This window comes from Curcuma longa, chromosome 11 (genome assembly GCF_044706935.1).
Source record: "Curcuma longa cultivar G26 ecotype Majalengka, Jawa Barat chromosome 11, ITB_CL_G26_1.1, whole genome shotgun sequence".
NCBI classification, from domain to species: Eukaryota; Viridiplantae; Streptophyta; class Magnoliopsida; order Zingiberales; family Zingiberaceae; genus Curcuma; species Curcuma longa.
The window spans coordinates 1,222,394-1,243,727 of record NC_133871.1 but is presented as its reverse complement, the minus strand read 5'-3'; the positions used below and the strand labels follow the sequence as shown (position 1 = coordinate 1,243,727).

The following is a 21,334-nucleotide window of genomic DNA, read 5'->3' as shown; positions in this document are numbered from 1 at the left end:
AACACAAAGACAAAGAGACACTGTTTTTTTACTTGGTTTATAGCCACAGACTACTACTCCAAGGCCCACGATCATTTGATCGTTTACGTTGGACAATCCACTATGAAACTCTTTTCTCACAAAGAGGAGTTTTATCAATTACAAAAAAATAGAAACAATAAAAAAGATTATCGTTCTTTTAAAATAAGTACAGAATGTAATCGAGTTATCGAAGTTGGAGTTGTAGATTTTCGATGCAGAATTTCGGCATTATAATGGCTTCCAAGATGTTTTTTCATGCGTAAACAACCGTCGGGTTGTTCTGAATTCTTGCTCTGAGGTCTCTCCCTCGAAGTTCTTTTATAAGGCTTTTCGGGCGCCTCCACGCTGTTCGCCGATCCACTATTGGAGTTGTTGACTCGGTACTTTCAGGCGTCTGTATTCCCTTTTCGGGCGCCTGTATGCTAACGTAGAGATTTCAGATGAACTTTGACTGCCGCTGCGTTTATCTGAATCCGGGCGCCTGGAATTAATCTTGGTGCCTAGAAGCTGAGGTGTCCCGACTACTGGGACAATGCCACCTCACTGCTCCGCTGGCCTCGTTCCGCTGACGTTCGATCGCTTGGATTCTAGATAAGGTCGCCCGAAATCAAAATTCCCGCTCTCCATTCTTGCATTACAAGTTAATACAAAAACAAAAGTAGCAGAAAGGAGTAAACAGTTTTGAACTATTTATAGTCTTAACTTTGAATTTTCAGTGAAATCTTCAGTTAGACCGATATCTACTGTTCAACACCAGGAACACACCCTTATCCACTCCACTCGGGAGAATTTACCTATTTTGCTACTTGTTGGACTTCCCGCTTAGCCTTGATCCTCGGCCCCTAAGATTTGCTGCTAAGCAACTGGTCCACCTGACCTACCTAGACTTCCCGCTAAACAACTGGTCCTCCTGACCTGTCTAGACTTCTCACCATGTATCTGGTCCACCTGACCTGTTTAGACTTCTGCCATGCATCTGATCCTCCTGACCTACTTGGATTTTCACCTGGTGCACTTGATTCTGCTAAGACTTCTACCTAGTTCTCCAAACCAGGATTTTCCTTTGCCTAGACTTCACACTAGGATTTATTTTGCCTAGACTCCACACTAGGACTTTCATTGTCTAGCCTCAACTAGGACTTTCTTGTGCTCCCTACACATTTAGATAAACACATCAATACAAACCACATACTTAACTTAAATCTCGTGTTATCATCAAAACTAAGATTCAATCATCTGGTGCTCCCTGTACCAATACAGTAGCAACTATTAATTGGCCAATATAATAGTTGACGTGTAGGTCTCAAAGCAGCTCTTCAAACTCACTCGTGTGACGAACCCACTCGGGTGTAGGAGGACGAGAGCTCTACTGAATTCGAACATGTAGGGAAAGGTGTGATAGGGGCAGCAAGTAGAGGTGTCAACCCGCATCAAATACTATATATATATATATATATATATATATATAACTTTCATATCAAAATAATTATTTATCAACTTAATCAAAATTATTTAAACTTATCAAAATCACTTAAACTTATCAAAATCATTAAAAAAAAGTTAAAATCACTATAAAATTATAATATGTAGGATCGAAGAGAGCACTAGAGGGGGGGTGAATAGCGTTATTTATAGAATTTTCTTGATTTTCATAAAATACGTTCATTTTCGTTCGTGAGTTCGATCAATCAGAGTTAAACAGCGGAAAGTATTGCAGCGGAAATAATAAAACATGAACTCAAAACACAAAGATAAAGAGACACTATTTTTTACTTGGTTTACAGTCATAGACTACTACTCCAAGGCCCACGATCGTTTGATCATTTATGTTGGGCAATCCACTATGAAACTCCTTTCTCACGAAGAGAAGTTTTATCGATTACAAGAAAAGAGAAACGATAAAAAGATTATCGTTCTTTTAAAATAAGTACAAAATGTAATCGAGTTACCGAAGTTGGAGTTGTAGATTTTCGGTGCAAAACTTCGGCATTATGATGGCTTCCAAGATGTTTTTTCATGCGCAAACAACCGTCGGGTTGTTCTGAATTCTTGCTCTGAGGGCTCTCTCTCGAAGTTCTTTTGTAGGGCTTTCCGGGGTGCTTCCACGCTGTCCGCCGATCTACTATTAGGGCTGTTGACTCGGCACTTTCAGGCGCTTGTATTCCTTTTCTGAGCGCTTGTATGCTGATGTGGAGGTTCCAGATGAACTTTGACTGCTGCTGCGTTTATCCGAATCCGGGCGCTTGGAATCAATCCTAGCACTTGGAAGCTGAGGTGTCCTGACCACTAGGACAATGCCACCTTACTGCTTTGCTGGCTTGGTTCCGCTGACGTTCGATCTCCTGGATCAAATCCGGGTGCCTGGACTCCGATCGCCTAAATTCTAGATAAGGTTGCCCGAAATCAAAGTTCTCGCCCCTCCATTCCTGTATTACAAGTTAATACAAAAACAAAAGTAGCATAAAGGAGTAAACAATTTTGAATTGTTTATAGTCTTAACTTCGAATTTTCAATGAAATCTTGGGTTAGATTGATGTCTACTGTTCTACACCGGGAGCACACCCTTATCCACTCCACAGAAACATCTTGCTTTGTCTTCTTTGATCGACTTTGTATGGAGGGTACATAATCATAGTTATTTTTGTGAGGGCTAGTTAGATTGTGAGAATATTTATAGGAATATATAGATTCATATATACAAGACATTAGAAATATATCCAGATCTGATATGTTATCGTACATGAATCACTTCTAGCACTTGATTATTATGTATTCTTGGACTTATGAAATATAATTTTTTTACTTATATTAAAAATAGAGAGCCATGAATATTTTAATAATCTTTCTTTTTTTAATGATTGATAATATATTTAAATTAAATATATAAAAATATCATACGAGGAAAATTTTAAAATTATAATCAAACTTCCCTTTCACCTAATCTTCCACTTTATTGTATGAATTTTACGAGAACATACTTAGGGGTGAGCGATTAAATAGAATAAACCGACTGAACCGATCGGATTAAAAAATTTGGTTCGATTATTTTAGAATTTTAATTATTTTTTCTATACAAATCGATTAATTCGGTTAATTGGGTTCGGTTTCAATTTTAAAATTTCTTATTCGGTTAAATTGAATAAATCAAATAAACTGAATTATTTAAATTAGAAAAAAATAATTTATAAATTTTAAGTAAATAAATTTATAAATCCTTAATTAATTAGTAAAATTTTCATGATATTAAAAAATTTGGTTAATTCAGTTAATTTGATTAAAAACTGAATTAATCGATAAAATATCGGTTCGATTTGTTTGATTTTTATTGAAAAATTCGATCGGTTTGATTGGTTCGAAAAAAATTGATTTATTCAATTTTCAATTTATTCAGTTCGATTCAATTTTAATCCGAATACTCAACCCTAAACATACTATAAGAGGGTAAACACTAACATAACCCCTTACATTTTCCCCATTTTGTCATTCATCAAAAGAATATTCTAAAATATTCATTACGAATGGTTAACATTTCAATTTAACCCAAAATCATAAATTTAAAAATAGTTTCAGTATTTATTTATCTGATAATCTGTCGACTAAAAAACCTAAATCAGTCAATTGTTATCCGATTTGTCTGGAAACGGCATTTAGACTATCGTCCTTGTTTTCGAAACGCTAGGAAACGTTTCCACGGATGGAAACTTACCAGAACGGCCGTAACGGTGTCGGCGCCAGGCGGCGTGATCGCAGAGCAGGCGCTGGCAGCGCTAGAGCTCCTCTGCATGGTCCCAGACGGCGCCGCGGAGGTGCGGAGCCACCCTGCGACAGCGCCAGTGCTAGCCGGAGCCCCGGGGCCCTTCTCCAGGGCCGACACGACCAGCGGCATCACAAACACCCTAGCCCTTCGCCCAGCCGCCGAAAAGAGGGTCCGTGCGTCCCTCCTGATCGCCGGAAAGCCTGATTGAGCAAGGAAGAGGGAGGTTTCCATCCCGAGGGAGGCGGATCTCGAACCCTCTCGCACACAGGCGGTCAGCAGAAGCGGCGCACTGCAGGCGACTTCGACTCCGCCTCCTCCAACTCCCCGATCGAACCCAAGAAAATGGGACAACTTTGCCCTCTTGAAATAGCAAAAGACTACTCCACTTTCTCCGAGTCGCAGTCGATGCTGCCGCCGCCGACGCTGCCGCTGCCAATGAAGAAGGCCCAGGTCGCCGGAGACTCCCTTCCGTCTTGCCACCGGCGGCCAACCCTCGCGTGTGACGCTGAGAAGAAGAACAGGGATGAGGCGGACAACGCGATCGGGAGATGGGAGAAAAGGTGAATCGCGATTTGGGAAATGCCTTCAAATGGTTTTGATCCCTTTAACCATTAATCCTTAAGTAATTTGGGTTGTTCTTGGGCTCAATTTAATTGGTTTTTAATTGGGCTTCGACGTTTCCAAAATCTAGAAATTTCAACTATTGTTGTTTCCGTTTCTGTTTCCTCGTTTCTCGTTTTTTGTCTCCAAGTTTCCAGACAGTATAGATCCAAATAGACAACTAAATTTTTAATTAATAAATTTATCGAGTTGGACTAACAACGTCATTATTCTTATAAATTATATTAAACGTTTGTCTCACACATACTTTTTTTTTCTATTCTTAACATATTCTAAATAATTTAAGATTATAAAAAAAATTATATAAATTAGTAAATTTTTTATTCGATTAATAAAATAACTTTATAATTAAATTTTACACCCGTCCATAAATGTTGTTCATCAATATTTAAATAAATATAAATAAGTTGCATGGATCTCCGACACCAAATTTATTTGAAAGTATTATAAATATCTAATACATTTGGGATTAGGCCCAGATCGAGTTTGAACTGAGCCAAACTCAGACCCTTAACTAGGTCAACAGGCTGATTATTTGATTGGTCCAGCCTGAATTATAATCGGCTAAATCCTCAGTCCGCCGAATGCGATTTAGGAGTCCAACCCAGATCTGAACTGAGCCCAACTCGGCCCCTTAACTAGGTCAACAGATTGATTATTTGATTGGTCGAGCCTGAATTAGACAAACTCTCAGTCGGGCTGAATACGATTCAGGAGTCCAATTAATCGTGAAACTGACGATTAACCAGCATGGTGCTGATTTGAATTGTGATAAATTATGAATTAAACAGTGAACTGAAGTACTTGATCTATCAGAAATTGTCAATTCAATGATTCAGTTCTAATATAGTTACGGTTAAAGATCGATGTATCATGAATGCATCAATTTGAGTTAGTTACGATGGAGTAGAGTTATTGAAGTAGGCAAGGATCAAATCTCGACGAAGCCGAGGCATTACCCTCTTCTATCGTGATCAACTACAGCTTCTCAATTTACTTCCTCATAGATGATCATGGGACCGTCGACCATGTAGGACTACACTTTTTGTTGAAATGAATCGTCAATTTGACGGTTCAATTCTGAACCATGACTTTGATGGCCCAATTTTGAACCGTCGATTCTGGACGGTCGATTCAGAACTGACAATCCTGCCGCTGAGTGAGCCCTAAGCTGCATGCCGCAGGGACGGAAAAAACCTACTTCCCAACAATTAGTATTGTTGACGTTTGAGTTACTAGGTCTCCTTTACAAACATTATTATTATTATTATTATTATTATTATTATTATTATTATTATAAAGGTTGGGACTCGTCGAGAGTCAGAGGAGTGGCAGGCCGGAAAAATGAACGGCGTACAGGGCCTTACGAGCCACTGCAGCCATAGCCATGCATGCAGCCACACTGATCGACCACTCTCTCCCCTGCATCCACACCAACCACTTCTTCTCTTTCTCTTTCTCTTCCTCTTCCTCTTCCTCTTCCTCTCTATAAAACTATAACTATAAATTTAATTTATAATAATAATAATAATAATGGCCTGCATATGACCACCGCCCTTGCCACCCAAACACCGAAAAGCTTCTTCAGAGAATCCTCATCATCCCTCTCCCCTTCCTTTCTCTCATCTTCAAACCCACTCACTTTACCACCTTCACACTCAAATCCTCCTCCATCCTCCTTTGTGCTTGCAGCCATGGATCAACCTACTGATCGCCCTCCAATGCAACAGTGCTTTCCCACCTCCAACACTAGCAGTGACACCACCGCCACCAGCAGCAGCAGCTCTGGCCGCAGGGGCAAGGGAGGGCCGGAGAACGGCAAGTTCAAGTACCGAGGCGTGCGGCAGCGGAGCTGGGGCAAGTGGGTGGCGGAGATCCGGGAGCCGCGCAAGCGCACGCGCAGATGGCTCGGCACCTTTGCCACTGCGGAAGACGCGGCCAAGGCCTACGACCGCGCCGCCCTCATCCTCTACGGTCCCCGCGCGCAGCTCAACCTCCAAACGTCCTCCTCTTCTTCTTCTTCTTCCTCTGGATCCCATCAATTAGCCGCCTCTACCTCCTCCTCCTCCTCTACTCTCCGGCCGATCCTCCCGCGACCCTCTGTCTTCCGTTTCCCCGTTAATCCCCCGGCGGCCAACCTCGCAGCCGCTTCCTACGCGGCCTACCCGCCTCAATTCCTCTACGCCAACATGACCGACAGCACCGTCATGGCGCCAGCCGTGGAGTCTGCGGCGGCGGCGGCGGCGGCGGCCGCCTTCCAGCTGGCAGCAGTTCGGGTTCCGTGATCAGCAGGCGACGAACGAGGAGATCAGCTCCCTGGCGGGGTCGGTGGGCTCGAGCTTGTCTCTCTCGTGCCCGCCGGCGATGACCGCCACGGACAGCTCCGGATCGGCGCCGCTAGAGTCGCCGCCGTTGTGGGGCTACGACGACTACGATGCGGCAGCGATCTTGCCAACTGTGGAATGACGATGACCCATTCTTCTTCGATATCTGATAATCAGTTAGGGTTTAGTTTCCCACATTAAACAAAACAAAAAAATCATGCATGCGATATTCTTCGATTGTATTGCCACTTTTTTGATAGATTCTTCTTGATCATATATCATTTGTTCCAGATCGTGATTGTGTAAAGGAATTAAAGAAGTTGGTTTGTGATACTACAGTATTAACAGACTTCATGCCTATAATCGTATTCTTTATGAATGTTATTTCAAGGTTAATTTTTGCTTGCTGCTGTCTTTTATTATTGATAAAATTAGTATATTTTTGAAAGCCTTCTTAATTATTTTAAGATCTAACTAATCAATATTATCCACATGTAAATTTATAAATTTTTAAATGGTATAGATCTATCTATCTATCAGTTTCGTTTGAAACTGTATAATGAATTTAGAGAATTTCAAATTATTTTAAATTAAAATCAATGTATTCTTGAAAACTTTCTTAATGTATTCATGCCCTTAAACTGAATGTGATAATATAAATTAAGACTAATGAATTTTTAAAAACTTATAAAGAATTGAAGACACAAGCACACAAATTCACATGATTATTTTGTAGAAAGAAGGAGGAGTATGACGGGAATGTGTTATGTATTTTTGAAATTATGAAAGTTAAATATATAAAATAAGTAATATTGAAAGTACTGCTTATGCGGTTTAAGCTAGCAAACTCTTTTCTTTTATTTTTTTGAAAAAACAAAAGAAGATAAGTTGGAAAGTCTACTAGTGATTCATATGATATAGTAGATATATATTAGAGTAGCTAAAGAATAGGCTTAAAGACTTAGCTGTTTGGATACAAGATCATTCTGACTGCTACTGTTTCAGCTTGAATGACTGTAGAGATAAGAACAGAATGAGCACTACAGTTTGCATGTCAAAGTAAAAGCTTAAACAGTATGTATAGCATTATGGAACTGCAGGTAGCTACATTAGGGTTCAGGGCCATGTACAGGAATCAAACACTACATGAGAATTCGGAGGATCAATTAAGGATAGTGTTGAATACTTTTTAATGTATAATTAAGTAGTTAAAAAGCATTCCGTACTCATAGGTTAGGGTTAGGGGGTTAGGTTTAGGTATTTTGAATGTTGGACATGAGGTTTTAGTATAATAAATTAACTTCAATCTCTTTTATTAGTATTATCTAACTTTGAATATGCATGATTCATCTAGAGGGTAAATTCATAATACAATTTATGTACACTTATTGTAAATCTATATGAATGAAACTATATTTGTAAATGAATTGGATGTTCATAAATAAATTTGATATTTGACTTGACGATTAAATCTGCATTTATATTAAAAGCATCCGTGCTCATAGGTTTAGGTATTTTGAATGTTTCCCATGAGGATTTAGTATAATAAATTAACTTCAATCTTTCTTTTTAGTTGTCTAGACTTCGATTCTGCTTGATTCGTCTGTCTATCGAATAAATTTAGAATACAACTTATATACACTTATTGTAGGTCTATATGAATGAAAAAAAGTTTGTAAATGAATTGGATGTTTGTAAATAAATTTGATATCTGACTCGATAAAACTTACTTATATTTGTTTAATAGACTTAAAAAGACATCCATACTCACAGGTTTAGGCATTTTGAATGTTGCTCATCAAGATTAGTATAATAAATTAACTTCAAACTTTTTTTAGTATTATCTAGACTTTGATTTTGTCTAATTCACTTACCGGATAAATTTACAGTACAACTTATACACACTTATTGTAGGCTTATATGGATGAAAGTAAGTTTATAAACGAATTGAATATTCATAAATAAATTTGAAATTTGACTCGATAAAATTTATTTATATTCATTCAATAGGCTTAAAAAAACTAAACACTTAACTAAATCTATATTTATATTTAAAGCATCCCTACTCATAGGTTAGGCATTTTGAATGTTACTCTTATGGTAAATTAACTTCAATCTTTTTTTAGTATTATCTAGACTTCGATTCTACCTGATTTGTCTATCAGATAAATTCAAAACACAACTTATGCACATTATTATTATAGGTCTACATGGAGTTCGTAAATAAATTTGATATTTGACTCAGATTAAACTTATTTATATTAGTTCAATAGGCTTAAAAAGACTAAACACTTAACTAAATCTTGTTTTTATTTATATGGACTTGGATACGGGGTGTTTTAAGAACTAGGCATAGGCACTATAGCCTCAAATGCAGCTATACTTATTGCAAGTCTGTATGGATGGAAATAAGTAGAGTTATAAATGAATGGAAGTTTGTGTTAGAATGCCAGTGTGGAGTTTTGATGTAAGGTCAAATAAATTTGAAATAAAGTTCTGTTGTATTTGACACGTGTGTCTAAGTGTACAAAGACTTAGGAGATCACACGTAATATCCAGATGGCAAACCTCGACAGAAAACGTAAGCGAGCAAGAAGGATGTCACGAGAAAGGAGCTGATAGGTTCAATGCATCCGAGATACGAGGAGTTGTGGAAGAGTACTCTAGCAGAGCGAGAAGGAAGTACGAGAGCGAGCCGGAAGGGCTCGGTACATCTTAGGGACGAGAAGCTAGGAAGAAGACTGCACAAAACAACCAAGGCAAAATGGAGATTGGAGGAGAAAAATGGTCAACATGAAGTTGGCCATTCCAGGCTCCCATATCCATTGCAGATGCCCTGGCTTCTAAGTGCTTGGATCCATTCCGGACGCCCCAGAGTCCAAGTGCCCGGATCCATTCCAGGCGCCTAGAGTCCAGGTGCTCGGATCTATTCCGGGCGCCCAGATACCCAATCTAAATCAGCGTGAGCCGTTGTCAAAGTGGATGAGGATGGAGTCCACGTTAGCGGAGTTTAGGCGTCCGGATCGCGAGGAGTCATCTAGACCCGTTGACGGACCATTGCCAAATGGATTGTGATTGACAAATCTAGATGCACACGTTAGCGGAGTTTAGCGCCATTCTAAGTCTCTTTTTGAGTACTTTTCAGCTCTCTTTCTCTTTCTCGTCAGCTATCTTCAAAGAGCGTGCACGTCAGTAGTTCATGAACCGATGATTTGATTATCTACGGTGTATTGACCAGAACATAATCCATTCTAATCCAATTATTAATGTTTCAGAATTAAAGTCTCTTGGTTTTAAGATATAAATTCCTTTTGAAGTTAGTGCTTCAATGATGTCTTTAATTTCAACCTTAAACATATTGCTGATATAGTTCATTATTTTGCCTAAGAAGATAATTTATAATTAAATGTTATAGTTTTGAAAGTCTTCATATCCTTAGCTTGGACGAGGATTTTTATATGTTTGACAAAATGTCTACTTGTCATATTAAAATTAGAATATAAATAAATGATTCCCATAATAAATAAGTTATTATTCATGTCGACCTCAATTAGTCCTATTAGTCGACTGTCTTTTTCTTGTTTGAAAATCTAGTGTCATATAAGACTAGTAATACTTTGCCTCCTATTTATTTTCCAATGAGGCTTATAAGGTCAAAAATAATTAGTCCTAGATAGATATAATTGTGATTTCTGTATAGTATTGTCCTTGCTGACTCATCAATCATAAGGCTCAACCTTGCTTCACCTCCATCAAGAAGGTATAAGGTTTCAGTTCTATGATGTCTAAATAGAGAAGTTAAAAAAGAGAGTAATCATTAACCATAAGGTCTTCTCGTATTAAGGGTGTTAAGTTGTTCATTTGAGAATAACGTAAAATCTCTATCTATGTCAATAAGAGACGGATGATCTTTTCCTTGATTCATCTATCGGATAAATTCAAAAGCACGAGCAATTCTTTATCCAACAGTCAATGTCCTAAATTTTTTATTCCATTAAAGAAAAATATCTTGTAATGCATCATACTTGGGATTCAAATCATGAATATTTAGTAATCTATTGAACGGTTTGCCGCTACATCACAATTAGACTCTTAGATTGATTAGGTGAAGGTTCATCCTGGATGATTAAATATATAACACCAATGATATTAGATAATTATATAAAAAAAGACACAGAGATCTTGCATTGCAGATTATTTGATCATGAAATTGAAAAGTGGATCAAATAAATTGCAGTATAAGTCTTGCTTATTCTACGAATTAATTTGGGCAAAAATCAAAGATGACGTTCTACTTTTCAATTAATCAATTAATGTCATATCAAACGTTCTACTTTCCAATTAACGTTATATCAACGCTTCATTTTAATTAAAATGAAATGAATGTCTTATTTAACTTATTGGAAATATCTTTATATTATTTGCAGTTAAATCAGGTGGAAGTTAGCAATTAATTTTTATAATTATAGAATTAACGTTTACACATTGTAAAAGATAACAACTAATTTTTACAATTATAATAAATGTTATGAAATATTGATTATTTATGTTAATCGTCGAAATATTATTTTAATTAGTCAGCTCAATTGGTTTCCTCCAATCAGAATATTAGATTATCATGCAGATAAATAACATCAAAATGATAAAAAAATCATTATTATAGAAGCTAGTAATTAATTTCTATAGCGTATAAAAGTTAATAACTAACTTCTACAATGTGCAGAAGTTAATAATTCACAACCAAATGATCATAAATTGTAAAAGCATTTGAAATCATTCAAATTAAATAGGATGCTCATTTGCCTTTAATTAAAAATGGAGTTTTCATATTAATGAAAATACAAATGATGAGCATTTATTTGATTTTTACCTAATTAATTTAGTGAAACTAAATAATATTTTTTTTAGAATTAAATTATGATAGTCAAAATTATTTAAAATAATATCAAATTATTTTAAAATTAAATTAGTCAATTTTAATTAAGTTTTTTTATAGTATAATAATTTTGATCGAAATTATTTAATCATAAGAATTTTGACTAAAATTATTATAATAATATTTAAATAAAAATATTTTTCTTATTTTTTAAATAAATAAAATATTTTTAATGATGATAAAAAATATAAAGTGTTTTTTATTTGTCTTTTTATTTGTATATATATAAATGATAAGAATCTAGAATAAAGAGAAGCATGAGAATAAAGAGAAACCTGAGTGCGTGACGATGATGCAACTGATTTGAGCGAACCGTTTGGCGGTCAAAGCACTGGAAGCCTCCATCACCCCCCAGACGAAACCATCCCCCCTTCTCTCTCTCGTACATTCCTATTGAATCGTCGCCGTCCATTGTGAGCGCCGGCTTTTCCCACTCCGCCATCCGACGGTCCCTGTACCTCGAAGTCCTCATCACGTAAGCTCCTCTCCGAGAGCCACGTGTCTCTGCACATAGCAACCGCTTGTCCTATTTAGTTTACACTGATCTTAACAACCGCCTTTGTTTTAAACTGGTCGGAATCAGTGACCCGTCGGCTGCGATGAGTACAGCTATCGGATCGGTGGGTGCAGCACAGGAACAGACGGCGAATGGGGTCGTCGGATGCCCGCCTTCGGCGCCGAGCTGCCCCATCGCGCCTGGGACTCCGGCCTCGTCGGCGGCGACCGAGGAGGCCGGTACTCTTGGGCGCCACATCGCCCGACGGCTCGTCCAGATCGGCGTTCACGACGTCTTTTCCGTGCCCGGAGATTTCAACCTCACCCTCCTCGACCACCTCATATCTGAGCCGGACCTCACCCTCGTGGGATGCTGCAACGAGCTCAACGCCGGGTACGCCGCGGACGGCTACGCCCGTGACCGCGGCGTCGGCGCCTGCGTCGTGACTTTCACTGTCGGCGGGCTTAGCGTGATCAACGCCATTGCGGGCGCGTATAGCGAGAATCTTCCCGTCATCTGCATCGTCGGCGGCCCCAACTCGAACGACTACGGCACCAATCGGATCATCCACCACACCATCGGCCTCCCCGACTTCTCCCAGGAGCTCCGATGCTTCCAAACCGTCACCTGCTTCCAGGTGCTAATCCTTTTTCTGTCGGAAAAAGGGGGAAACCCCCGATCTGTTGTTCAGTTAGGAGTATAAAGTTCGAATTATGCGGCTCATTTACAGGCGGTGGTCAACAACCTCGAGGACGCTCACGAGCTCGTTGATACCGCGATTTCCACGGCGCTCAAGGAGAGCAAACCCGTTTACATCAGCATCAGTTGCAATCTGCCTGGAATAGTTCATCCCACCTTCAGCCGCGAGCCGGTCCCGTTCTTCCTTTCCCCGAAGTGAGGCATCTATGCTTACCTTCCTTTTCGTTGGCACTCTCTGGTTTGTACTTGTAATGAGCTAAAGTTTGGGCTTTAATCTTGGGTTAGAGTGAGCAACCAAATGGGATTGGAAGTGGCGGTGGAGGCCGTGGCGCAGTTCTTGAACAAGGCCGTGAAGCCCGTCTTGGTTGCCGGCCCCAAAATCCGGGTCTCCAAGGCCGGGAAGGCCTTCGTGGAGCTCGTCGACGCCTGCGGCTACCCATATGCCGTGATGCCATCGGCTAAAGGCCTTGTTCCAGAGACCCATCACAGGTTCATCGGCACGTACTGGGGCGCGGTGAGCACCTCCTTCTGCGCTGAGATCGTAGAGTCGGCGGATGCCTACCTCTTCGCTGGCCCCATCTTCAACGACTACAGCTCAGTCGGCTACTCTCTCCTCCTAAAGAAGGAGAAATCCATCATCGTCCAGCCAGAGCGGGTGGTGGTCGGAAATGGCCCAGCGTTCGGCTGCATTCTCATGAAAGATTTTATCCAGGCGCTCTCCAAAAGGCTTATCAAGAACACGACAGCATACGAGAACTATCGGAGGATCTATGTGCCCGAAGGGCAGCCGCTGGAGTTGCAACCCAATGAGCCCTTGAGGGTCAATGTGCTCTTCAAGCACATCCAGAAAATGCTCTCGGCGAATACTTCGGTGATTGCAGAGACAGGGGATTCGTGGTTCAACTGCCAGAAGCTGAGACTGCCAGAGGGCTGTGGGTAGGCCATATACAACAGATACAAAATTGTGTTCTTTGTGATAGTTCCTTAGAAACAAACTATTCTTCTATCTTGATAGTTCCTTAGAACAAACTCTTGTTTTCCTTGCAGGTATGAGTTCCAAATGCAGTATGGCTCTATTGGTTGGTCGGTCGGAGCCACACTGGGGTACGCCCAGGCTGCGAAGGATAAGCGTGTCATAGCATGTATTGGTGATGGAAGCTTTCAGGTACTAAAATAACTCTTATCATAGAATCATCTGTCGAACTTTTCCTTGCATGTTATTTTTTTCTCTATGGAATCCTCTGTGCTCAGTGCCTCCAAATATTAATTACTAAAGGTTACTTGCTAGAAATATTGTAAACTTTGCTCTGTCTTACAAATGATATTACAAATCTTTCATGGACTTTAAATTTGTCAAATTTTTTGTAAACGTCTTCGGACGGGTTGAACTGCTATTAATCCGTCATTAGATGCCAACATGGTAACTGCCCCAAAATTGCACATCATATAATATGTTATCCATCATAAACTAATTAATTAAATCAAAGAAATTAAATAATTTTTCCAATATTAATCCAGTTCCCACCCAACCTACTCCACTATTGACAAACAAATCTCGAGGGTGGAGGCAATGAGAATCTTTGTTGAGGCGGAGCTGCCTCTTTCTTTTTTAGAGATGAGGTCGAAAGAGTTTGCAACAAACTTGATGTTCTCGAGCTAGGCAATAATGTTTTTCTTCTCTTACCCTGTTTGGGAAGGCATGTTGCCTTAGATGAAGGGGTTATTGTTATTGTTCCTCTTCTTGTAGCCATGAAGCTTCATCTGTTGCATGAGCTCTTTGCTGAGATGAGGGAATGCGTGCATGGGGGCTTCTAGTGGCATTCGCCAAATGTTTGTTGGGGTCATAAACTCAAGGGCTAAATTGGGCACAAAAGTCTTGCTCCAGGTGGTATTGCTAGCATAGAAGCATCAATTGAATTGATGTTAGTAAGGAGGCAGACTATCAAACCAAGGATTTACATAAATATCAAAAATGTCATCTTTTTCTCATAGTTCAACCTTGCAAAATAAAAATTTAACATTCAATGCATTGGAGAATAAGGTAGGAGGTGGTCGTGCATTGTGCTAGACCGACATCTAAACAACATTGGTCGTTTTATCACGAGGCATGGAGCAAGAGAGGCTAGCGATGGCATTGCGCTGATGTCGTTGCTAATGCAATCTGTGTAATGATGCTAGCGGTGTGGGAGGTGCCTCTGTGGTGGGCAGATTGATAGGTGGTAAATCCCCAGGGTTAGTTGTAAATAAGAGAATGGGTAAAAAGATAATTAATTTCTTTAATTCTTGGCATTTGACATAACAGTTTTGCTACTTGGGAAGGTTCCCATGTCATCATAATTACATGGTAAATTCATTATGTCTTAAAACAAGTTTAAAATAGTTTGATAATTTTTGAATTTTGTGATAGATTTGTTATTAGTTTGTAATAGATTTGATAATTTCCAGAGTTTTTAACTTATACACATGCTGTTCATGATCTTTTTAACAATTAACCTTTTTATTAACCATAAGAAAAACTAGCATGAATCTCAATTATTTGAAGTCATCTCAGTTGTATAAATAAATCCTGTCATTGAACTTATGTATGTCGATTCGTTGGTGCTGTATCATTGGATTTACATGCATATAATTCCAGGTGCGATATGATTATCTATGAAATCCTTTGTTCAATGCCTTCACATATGAGTCTCAATTATCTGTAGTTGGGTATGTAAATCTTATCTGCACACCTAACTTGTATGTGTTTAATCACTATAAAATCCTTGTCCAACGAATTTTGAAAGGAAAATGGATATTCTTTGATCCAGCGTTCTTTGTAAAGATGTAATGCATATGCAAGAGAAAATCAGTCAAATTGTAGAGAACATTTCTATTCAAATATGAAAATTTTCATAATTCTATTTAAAATATGGGGTTAATTCTTTTACAATTTTAGAGAATAATTCTAAATAACAGAATGTCCTTTAACAACTTTCTAATGACAAAAAAAACAAACAAACAAACATTAGATTATGCTCTCAACTCAAGAATTCTGATCTTTGAGTTTCTGGCAATTAAGGTGACAGCGCAGGATGTGTCGACAATGATAAGATGCAGCCAGAACAACATCATCTTCCTTATAAATAACGGAGGGTACACTATTGAAGTCGAGATCCACGATGGCCCTTACAATGTCATCAAGAACTGGAACTACACTGCCCTGGTGGATGCCATCCACAACGGGGAGGGCAATTGCTGGACTGCAAAGGTAGAGAGAGAGCCCTGTGATGCTATAGAACTGGAATTCTGAATTTCTGAATGCACCTGTGCTTGTGCAGGTGGTGCGCGAGGAGGAACTGAAGGAGGCAATTCAGACAGCAACAGGACCAAAGAAGGATTGCCTGTGCTTCATAGAGGTGATTGTGCACAAGGATGATACCAGCAAGGAGTTACTTGAATGGGGCTCCAGGGTCTCGGCAGCCAACAGCAGGCCGCCGAACCCTCAGTGAGGCCTACTTGCTATATGTGAAATAGGCTGAATAAAATGGGACTACTTTTGCAGTCCCTTTGTGTTCTTCGCTTTCATATCCTCTAAGCAAAAAGCTATATTGTTGATGATGACTTCCATTGGGAGTGAGGATGAAGTGGAGTGAGATTCTTCCTGTTGAAAATTCTCCCACGCACACGTATAGAGAGCGTTGTATAACTTACTGAACTGTTCTGTTGTTTATATGAATTACATTGGTGAAGCTATATGTTGTAGAATCGTGTGATGACCTGAGTGCTTTAATAAATCAAGTTGGCACTTGTTGGGCTAGTTTTGAGACTTAGAATTGGATTGGAACCTCATTGAAGGAGATTTTTTTGTTAGAATTGTAAATGAATCAAAAAGTAAATTTGGTGTTCGGTTTGGTAAGTATTTATTTATGTTCGTGTTTGAATAAGTCGTTAAATTAAATAAATAAATTTGAATGAATATATGTTGAATTTGTTAATGTTGATGGTTGAGTATTTATGTGAATTATATTTATTAATAAAATTTTTAATATGAAAAATAAATAAAAATTTGTTTATTATGAATAAATAAATTTATATTATTACATTTAATAATAGATTAAAAAGTTTAAAATTATAGTTTTTTTAATAATTAAATAAATTTAATTGAAAGTTTGATAATATCTAAATAAATTAAGTTTAAATTAAGTTTAAGTTTGTAAAAAAAATCAAGTTGAATAAACATTTCAATGATTTGATTCACTTTAAATTCAATTTAATTTAGTTCGATTATTTTATCAAATAAACTTGAACACTATAATTTTAGTTCATTTACAATCTTAAAAAAGATGTTAGAAAAAAAAGAACATTTCTATCATATTAATTAGAAGATTTAGATAAACTTCAAAGAATATTTCTATCATACTAATTAGAAGATTTAGATAATGAAGTTTAGAGAGAAAGTAGCCTGGATGGATTGGACTTGAGGGGGAGTAATCAATATTAAGAGGATTGAACATAAGGATAAGTAGTCCAAATCAAATCAAAATGAATGGACTCAAGTTTTGGGTGTTTGAGTTAAGAGAAGTTGACTTAAGTGTAGGTAGCCTAAATCAAGAGTTGAAGAAGAAAGAGTCGGAGACATGAGAGAGTCTATTGTAATTGCGTGGATTAGACTTGTGATTGCGTAGGTATAGGATCTACTATTTAGGGCTTAGTCGTGAAAGCCTTGTGACATAGTAAGGTATCCCAATTGGATTTTATCAACTAGTTCAAATCAACTAGAGTACTTCTGGGGTTATGATGGTTGGCCAAGCCAATCAACTAGAGTACTCTAGTTACCTTACCATGGCTGGATGTTGATTCAAAAATTTTTTAGTTGACTAAAAAGATGAGCAATCGACTTGAGAGGTTATTTAGTCAAATAGAGGTGTAGTCATTAGTGTCAAAAGTTCAAATTTAAATCATTCAGTTGGTTGTTAAGCACTACAAAAAAACCATGAAATAGCGACGGAAATAGCGACGGAATTTAATTCCGTCGCTATAATTAGCGACGAAATATTTTATTCCGTCGATAATGATATAATCTACGACGGATAAATAATGTCGTCGCTAATTAGCGACGGAATTAAAATATCCGTCGCTAATTAGCGACGGAATGAATTAACCGTCGCTAATCCAAGTTGCCTAGCGACGGAAGAAAAATATCCGTCGCTAATTAGCGACGGAAATTTACTTCCGTCGCTATAGTCACGATTTAGGGTTGGATCCGATCCCGATTTTTTCTTCTCCGCACGTTCTTTCTCTGCGATCTCCGCCTCCGGCGCTCTCCCTTTGCCTCTCCCTCCGGCGCTCTCCCTCTGCCTCTCCCAGGGGCGGAGCCAGGATTTTTATCGAGGGGGGGCCAATTTTTAGAGGGCATGCATGGGACAAGTCTCGGAATACCTGTGGAGTCCAATTCACTAGTGATGCTAGAGTGTCATATCAGAACTCACCTGTGCTTTTTTAAAAAAATGATAAATCTCAATCAGTCTTATGGACTCAATCCCTGGGGGTGGTCGGCCCGGTCCTACGAAAATTTTCCACCGACCACCAGGGTAAATCAAAAAGCGCATACGGTAACTAATCCAGATGTCCAACATCCTTTAATTACGTTCCCCGTTTGGAGGAAAATTCTTGCAAATACGCCGTAGTTGGAGATCGAATCGTGGATCCCTGAGTCACAACCCGGATATGCTTTTCAGATTTACCTGGTTGTTAATATGTGGGATCAGACTATTCATCTTCCGATTAATCAGATTGTAAAATCCAGAGATCTCAATTAAAATAATAATAATAATAATAATATACCAACCGGGCCTATTAATGTATAGATTAAGCCCAAATGCAATAGGCATGCATGCCTATTATATTCCACATGCAGCTTGCATCTGTTTTAGAGCATGCATGAGACACGTTGGTGGACACGAGAGATACCCACAACCAATTCCATATATTCTTTTTCACTATACTTACTACAACCTACATAGGGTTACATTTTTCGTTTGCCCATTGGTAGTGATTCAGAGCCACACTTTCTATTATGTCGAAAGGTTCATCTAGTCTTTTATTCATCAAGGCTTCCCTAGTTGTGGAGTCTAATAAGACCTTTGTTGCATAAGTGATTACATTATAAAAGATGTGGATGATTAGCCACTTCTCTAATCCAAGATGTGGCCATTGGTGCAATAGCCCCTTAAATATGTCCCATGCCTTGAACAAAGATTCTCCTTCCTTCTGGCTAAACTCGTGATTTGATTCCTCAGGTGTGCCATCTTGCTAGGAGAAAATATTTATTGAGGAAATGCTGCTCCAATCAATCCCATGTCGTGATACTTCTTAATGGTAGGGAATGCAACCAAGCTCTTTCCTTGTCCCTCAAGGAAAAAAGAAAAACATTCCTAATAGCATTTACAAAAACACCATTAAATTTTAGTATCTCATACAATTCAAAGAATACCTCTAAATGTAGCTTGGATCATCCGTAGATGCACCTCCAAATTGGTTTTATTGAATCATGGAAAGGAGTGTCAATTTCAAGTCAAAGTTATTTGTATCCACTGGAGGTCTAGGATGCTAGATCTAAATCCTCTTACACTCAGTGCTTCATAGTCCGCCAAAGGCTTATTCTCGTCGTTGGCAGCTATGATCGGTATATGTTATTCTCACTCAGCTTCTACCTACCTCTATTATTTTCTTCTCATGTGAAAGGTTCTATCAATCTCAATTTGTGTATAGCATAACTCTTGATTTATAATACCTTAGCATATAAGTAAAATTATTCACTGTAAAGGAAAAGATGATAAATTATAGTCAAAAGAAAAAGAATGGAACCTAGATTAACCAAATCTTAAATCAAACTAATATCAACAAAACATAATCTTGGACAATGGTGCCAAAACTTGATGCATGCTAATCACAAATGTACATTTATCGTCAAGTAGTACAATTATCATCCTTTGGAATCGTGGAGTTGATTACCAATTGACATGCAACAGAGACTATCTAGATAGATCGATCAAATGAGAGAATTGTTGTGAAAACAAACAAACTAAGAAAGCAAAATTAAAAGAAGAATGAGAAAACTAGTTTTAGATATAATCATATGACTTCGATTTCACCATGATGATCATTGACAATTTAGTTATGAACCCCTCTCTTACATCAATCTTAGATCATGCTTAAAGGTGATATATCCGAATGCTCCCTTTCCAGAATACACTAGTATATCTATCCTAACATGACTCCTAATTTCATGGAAATCGAATAGGGGTAGACCCTTTATACTCTGTGATAGCCAACATGATATCCTCGAGAGTGTTTGGACTACTTTCGTTAACAAACCCTTAAGTCTAGTTCTTATAGGTCCGAGATCAGAGTTCACCTTTTGGTCATTGCCATTTTCTCTAAGATATATCCTAACATATGTTAATACATATTAGCATGTTATGTATGCTAAAAAATGAATCAACGATCAAATATATCATATGATAAAAGAGAAGAATAACAAACTATAATTGTCAATTCAATATCGAGTTACTCTCTAATCCTAGAATTAAGAAGATTACTCTAGCACGATGGAAAGATAAACCAAAGACATCAAGGAAATCATTCTACAATTTAAAATAGAGATCAAAGTATAGAAAGAACTTACTTGTAGATGTCGTCAACGTCTCTGGATGATTTCCACGTGCTCCTTGATAGTCAAAATCTCTAGGCTCCTTGGATCTCTTCAAAGAAGGATCTTTTTTGGGTCTCCTGCCATGAGAAATTCAAGATCCCTCAAACTGGCGTCCCTTGGTTGCTTTTATAGCCTCCAAATGTTTCTAAAATATAACAAAATTTTCTAAAAGTTGAGGGGCGCCACCATCAAAACCTAGTGATCCACGACCGTGGTAGGCACCATGGGCTGGCCGTGGATCATGATGGAAAACTTCTCGCTGAAATTTCGAATGGAATACGACTATGGCAGGTGCCATGGTCTAGCCGTGGATTATGTTGCAATGCTGCCCCCTTTAGCTTTTCCTCTACAAACAAGCTCCAACATCAAGATCTTGAAATCCTATCAATAAAATACGCAAAAGAGTAGTCATCCAAACTAAAAAGATGAAAAGAATGCAAAAGCTAGGAGTTTATGCAAAATATGCTCATATAATTCAATAAATATATGATAAATGATACCAAAAATATGTGTATGATTCGCACACATCAAATCTCCACCATAAGATAACTCAAAAATTGAATTAAATTACTCTAGGTTCAAGTGGTGTTTAGCATTAAACAAACAGAAGGTAATGCGACCTTCGTCACATCCTTCCACATACAAGATATTGGCCTCAATAGAACTCAAGAATTCATAGGTAAGAAATTTAAAATTAATTAGTGTAGTCCATCCTACCTATTCCAACATCCAAAAAATATAATCCCTAAGACCTAGAGCATTAAGAACATGATCATCCATATATCTA

At 38.3% G+C, this 21,334-nt stretch overlaps 2 protein-coding genes and 1 non-coding gene across 3 annotated transcripts; all 3 read left to right on the top strand.

Annotated features, from left to right (window-relative positions):
- The first annotated feature begins 6,093 nt into the window (after nucleotides 1-6,093).
- LOC141839005 (ethylene-responsive transcription factor ABI4-like) lies at nucleotides 6,094-6,893 on the top strand. The gene is given in 3 exon segments (XM_074726647.1): nucleotides 6,094-6,651; nucleotides 6,653-6,844; nucleotides 6,846-6,893. Coding segments are annotated over 3 exon segments (798 nt in total).
- A 5,353-nt stretch (nucleotides 6,894-12,246) lies between these two features.
- LOC141839004 (pyruvate decarboxylase 2-like) lies at nucleotides 12,247-16,681 on the top strand. The gene is made up of 6 exons (XM_074726646.1): nucleotides 12,247-12,792; nucleotides 12,886-13,049; nucleotides 13,140-13,790; nucleotides 13,902-14,019; nucleotides 15,913-16,101; nucleotides 16,172-16,681. The coding sequence occupies exons 1-6, from the start codon at nucleotides 12,259-12,261 to the stop codon at nucleotides 16,340-16,342; spliced, it is 1,827 nt and encodes a 608-aa protein (XP_074582747.1). The 5' UTR covers nucleotides 12,247-12,258; the 3' UTR covers nucleotides 16,343-16,681.
- A 2,348-nt stretch (nucleotides 16,682-19,029) lies between these two features.
- On the top strand, nucleotides 19,030-19,135 carry LOC141842475 (small nucleolar RNA R71). The gene has a single exon (XR_012602913.1). It is a non-coding gene; the product is annotated as a small nucleolar RNA R71 (small nucleolar RNA).
- The last annotated feature ends 2,199 nt before the right edge of the window (nucleotides 19,136-21,334 follow it).

Excerpts from the sequence above, each read along its gene's own strand:
- LOC141839004 (XM_074726646.1), top strand. The coding sequence starts at position 12,259 with ATGAGTACAGCTATCGGATCGGTGGGTGCAGCACAGGAACAGACGGCG. Across the intron at positions 13,791-13,901 it reads AGACTGCCAGAGGGCTGTGG|GTATGAGTTCCAAATGCAGT; the intron begins GTAGGCCATATA and ends TTTTCCTTGCAG. Across the intron at positions 16,102-16,171 it reads GCAATTGCTGGACTGCAAAG|GTGGTGCGCGAGGAGGAACT; the intron begins GTAGAGAGAGAG and ends GTGCTTGTGCAG.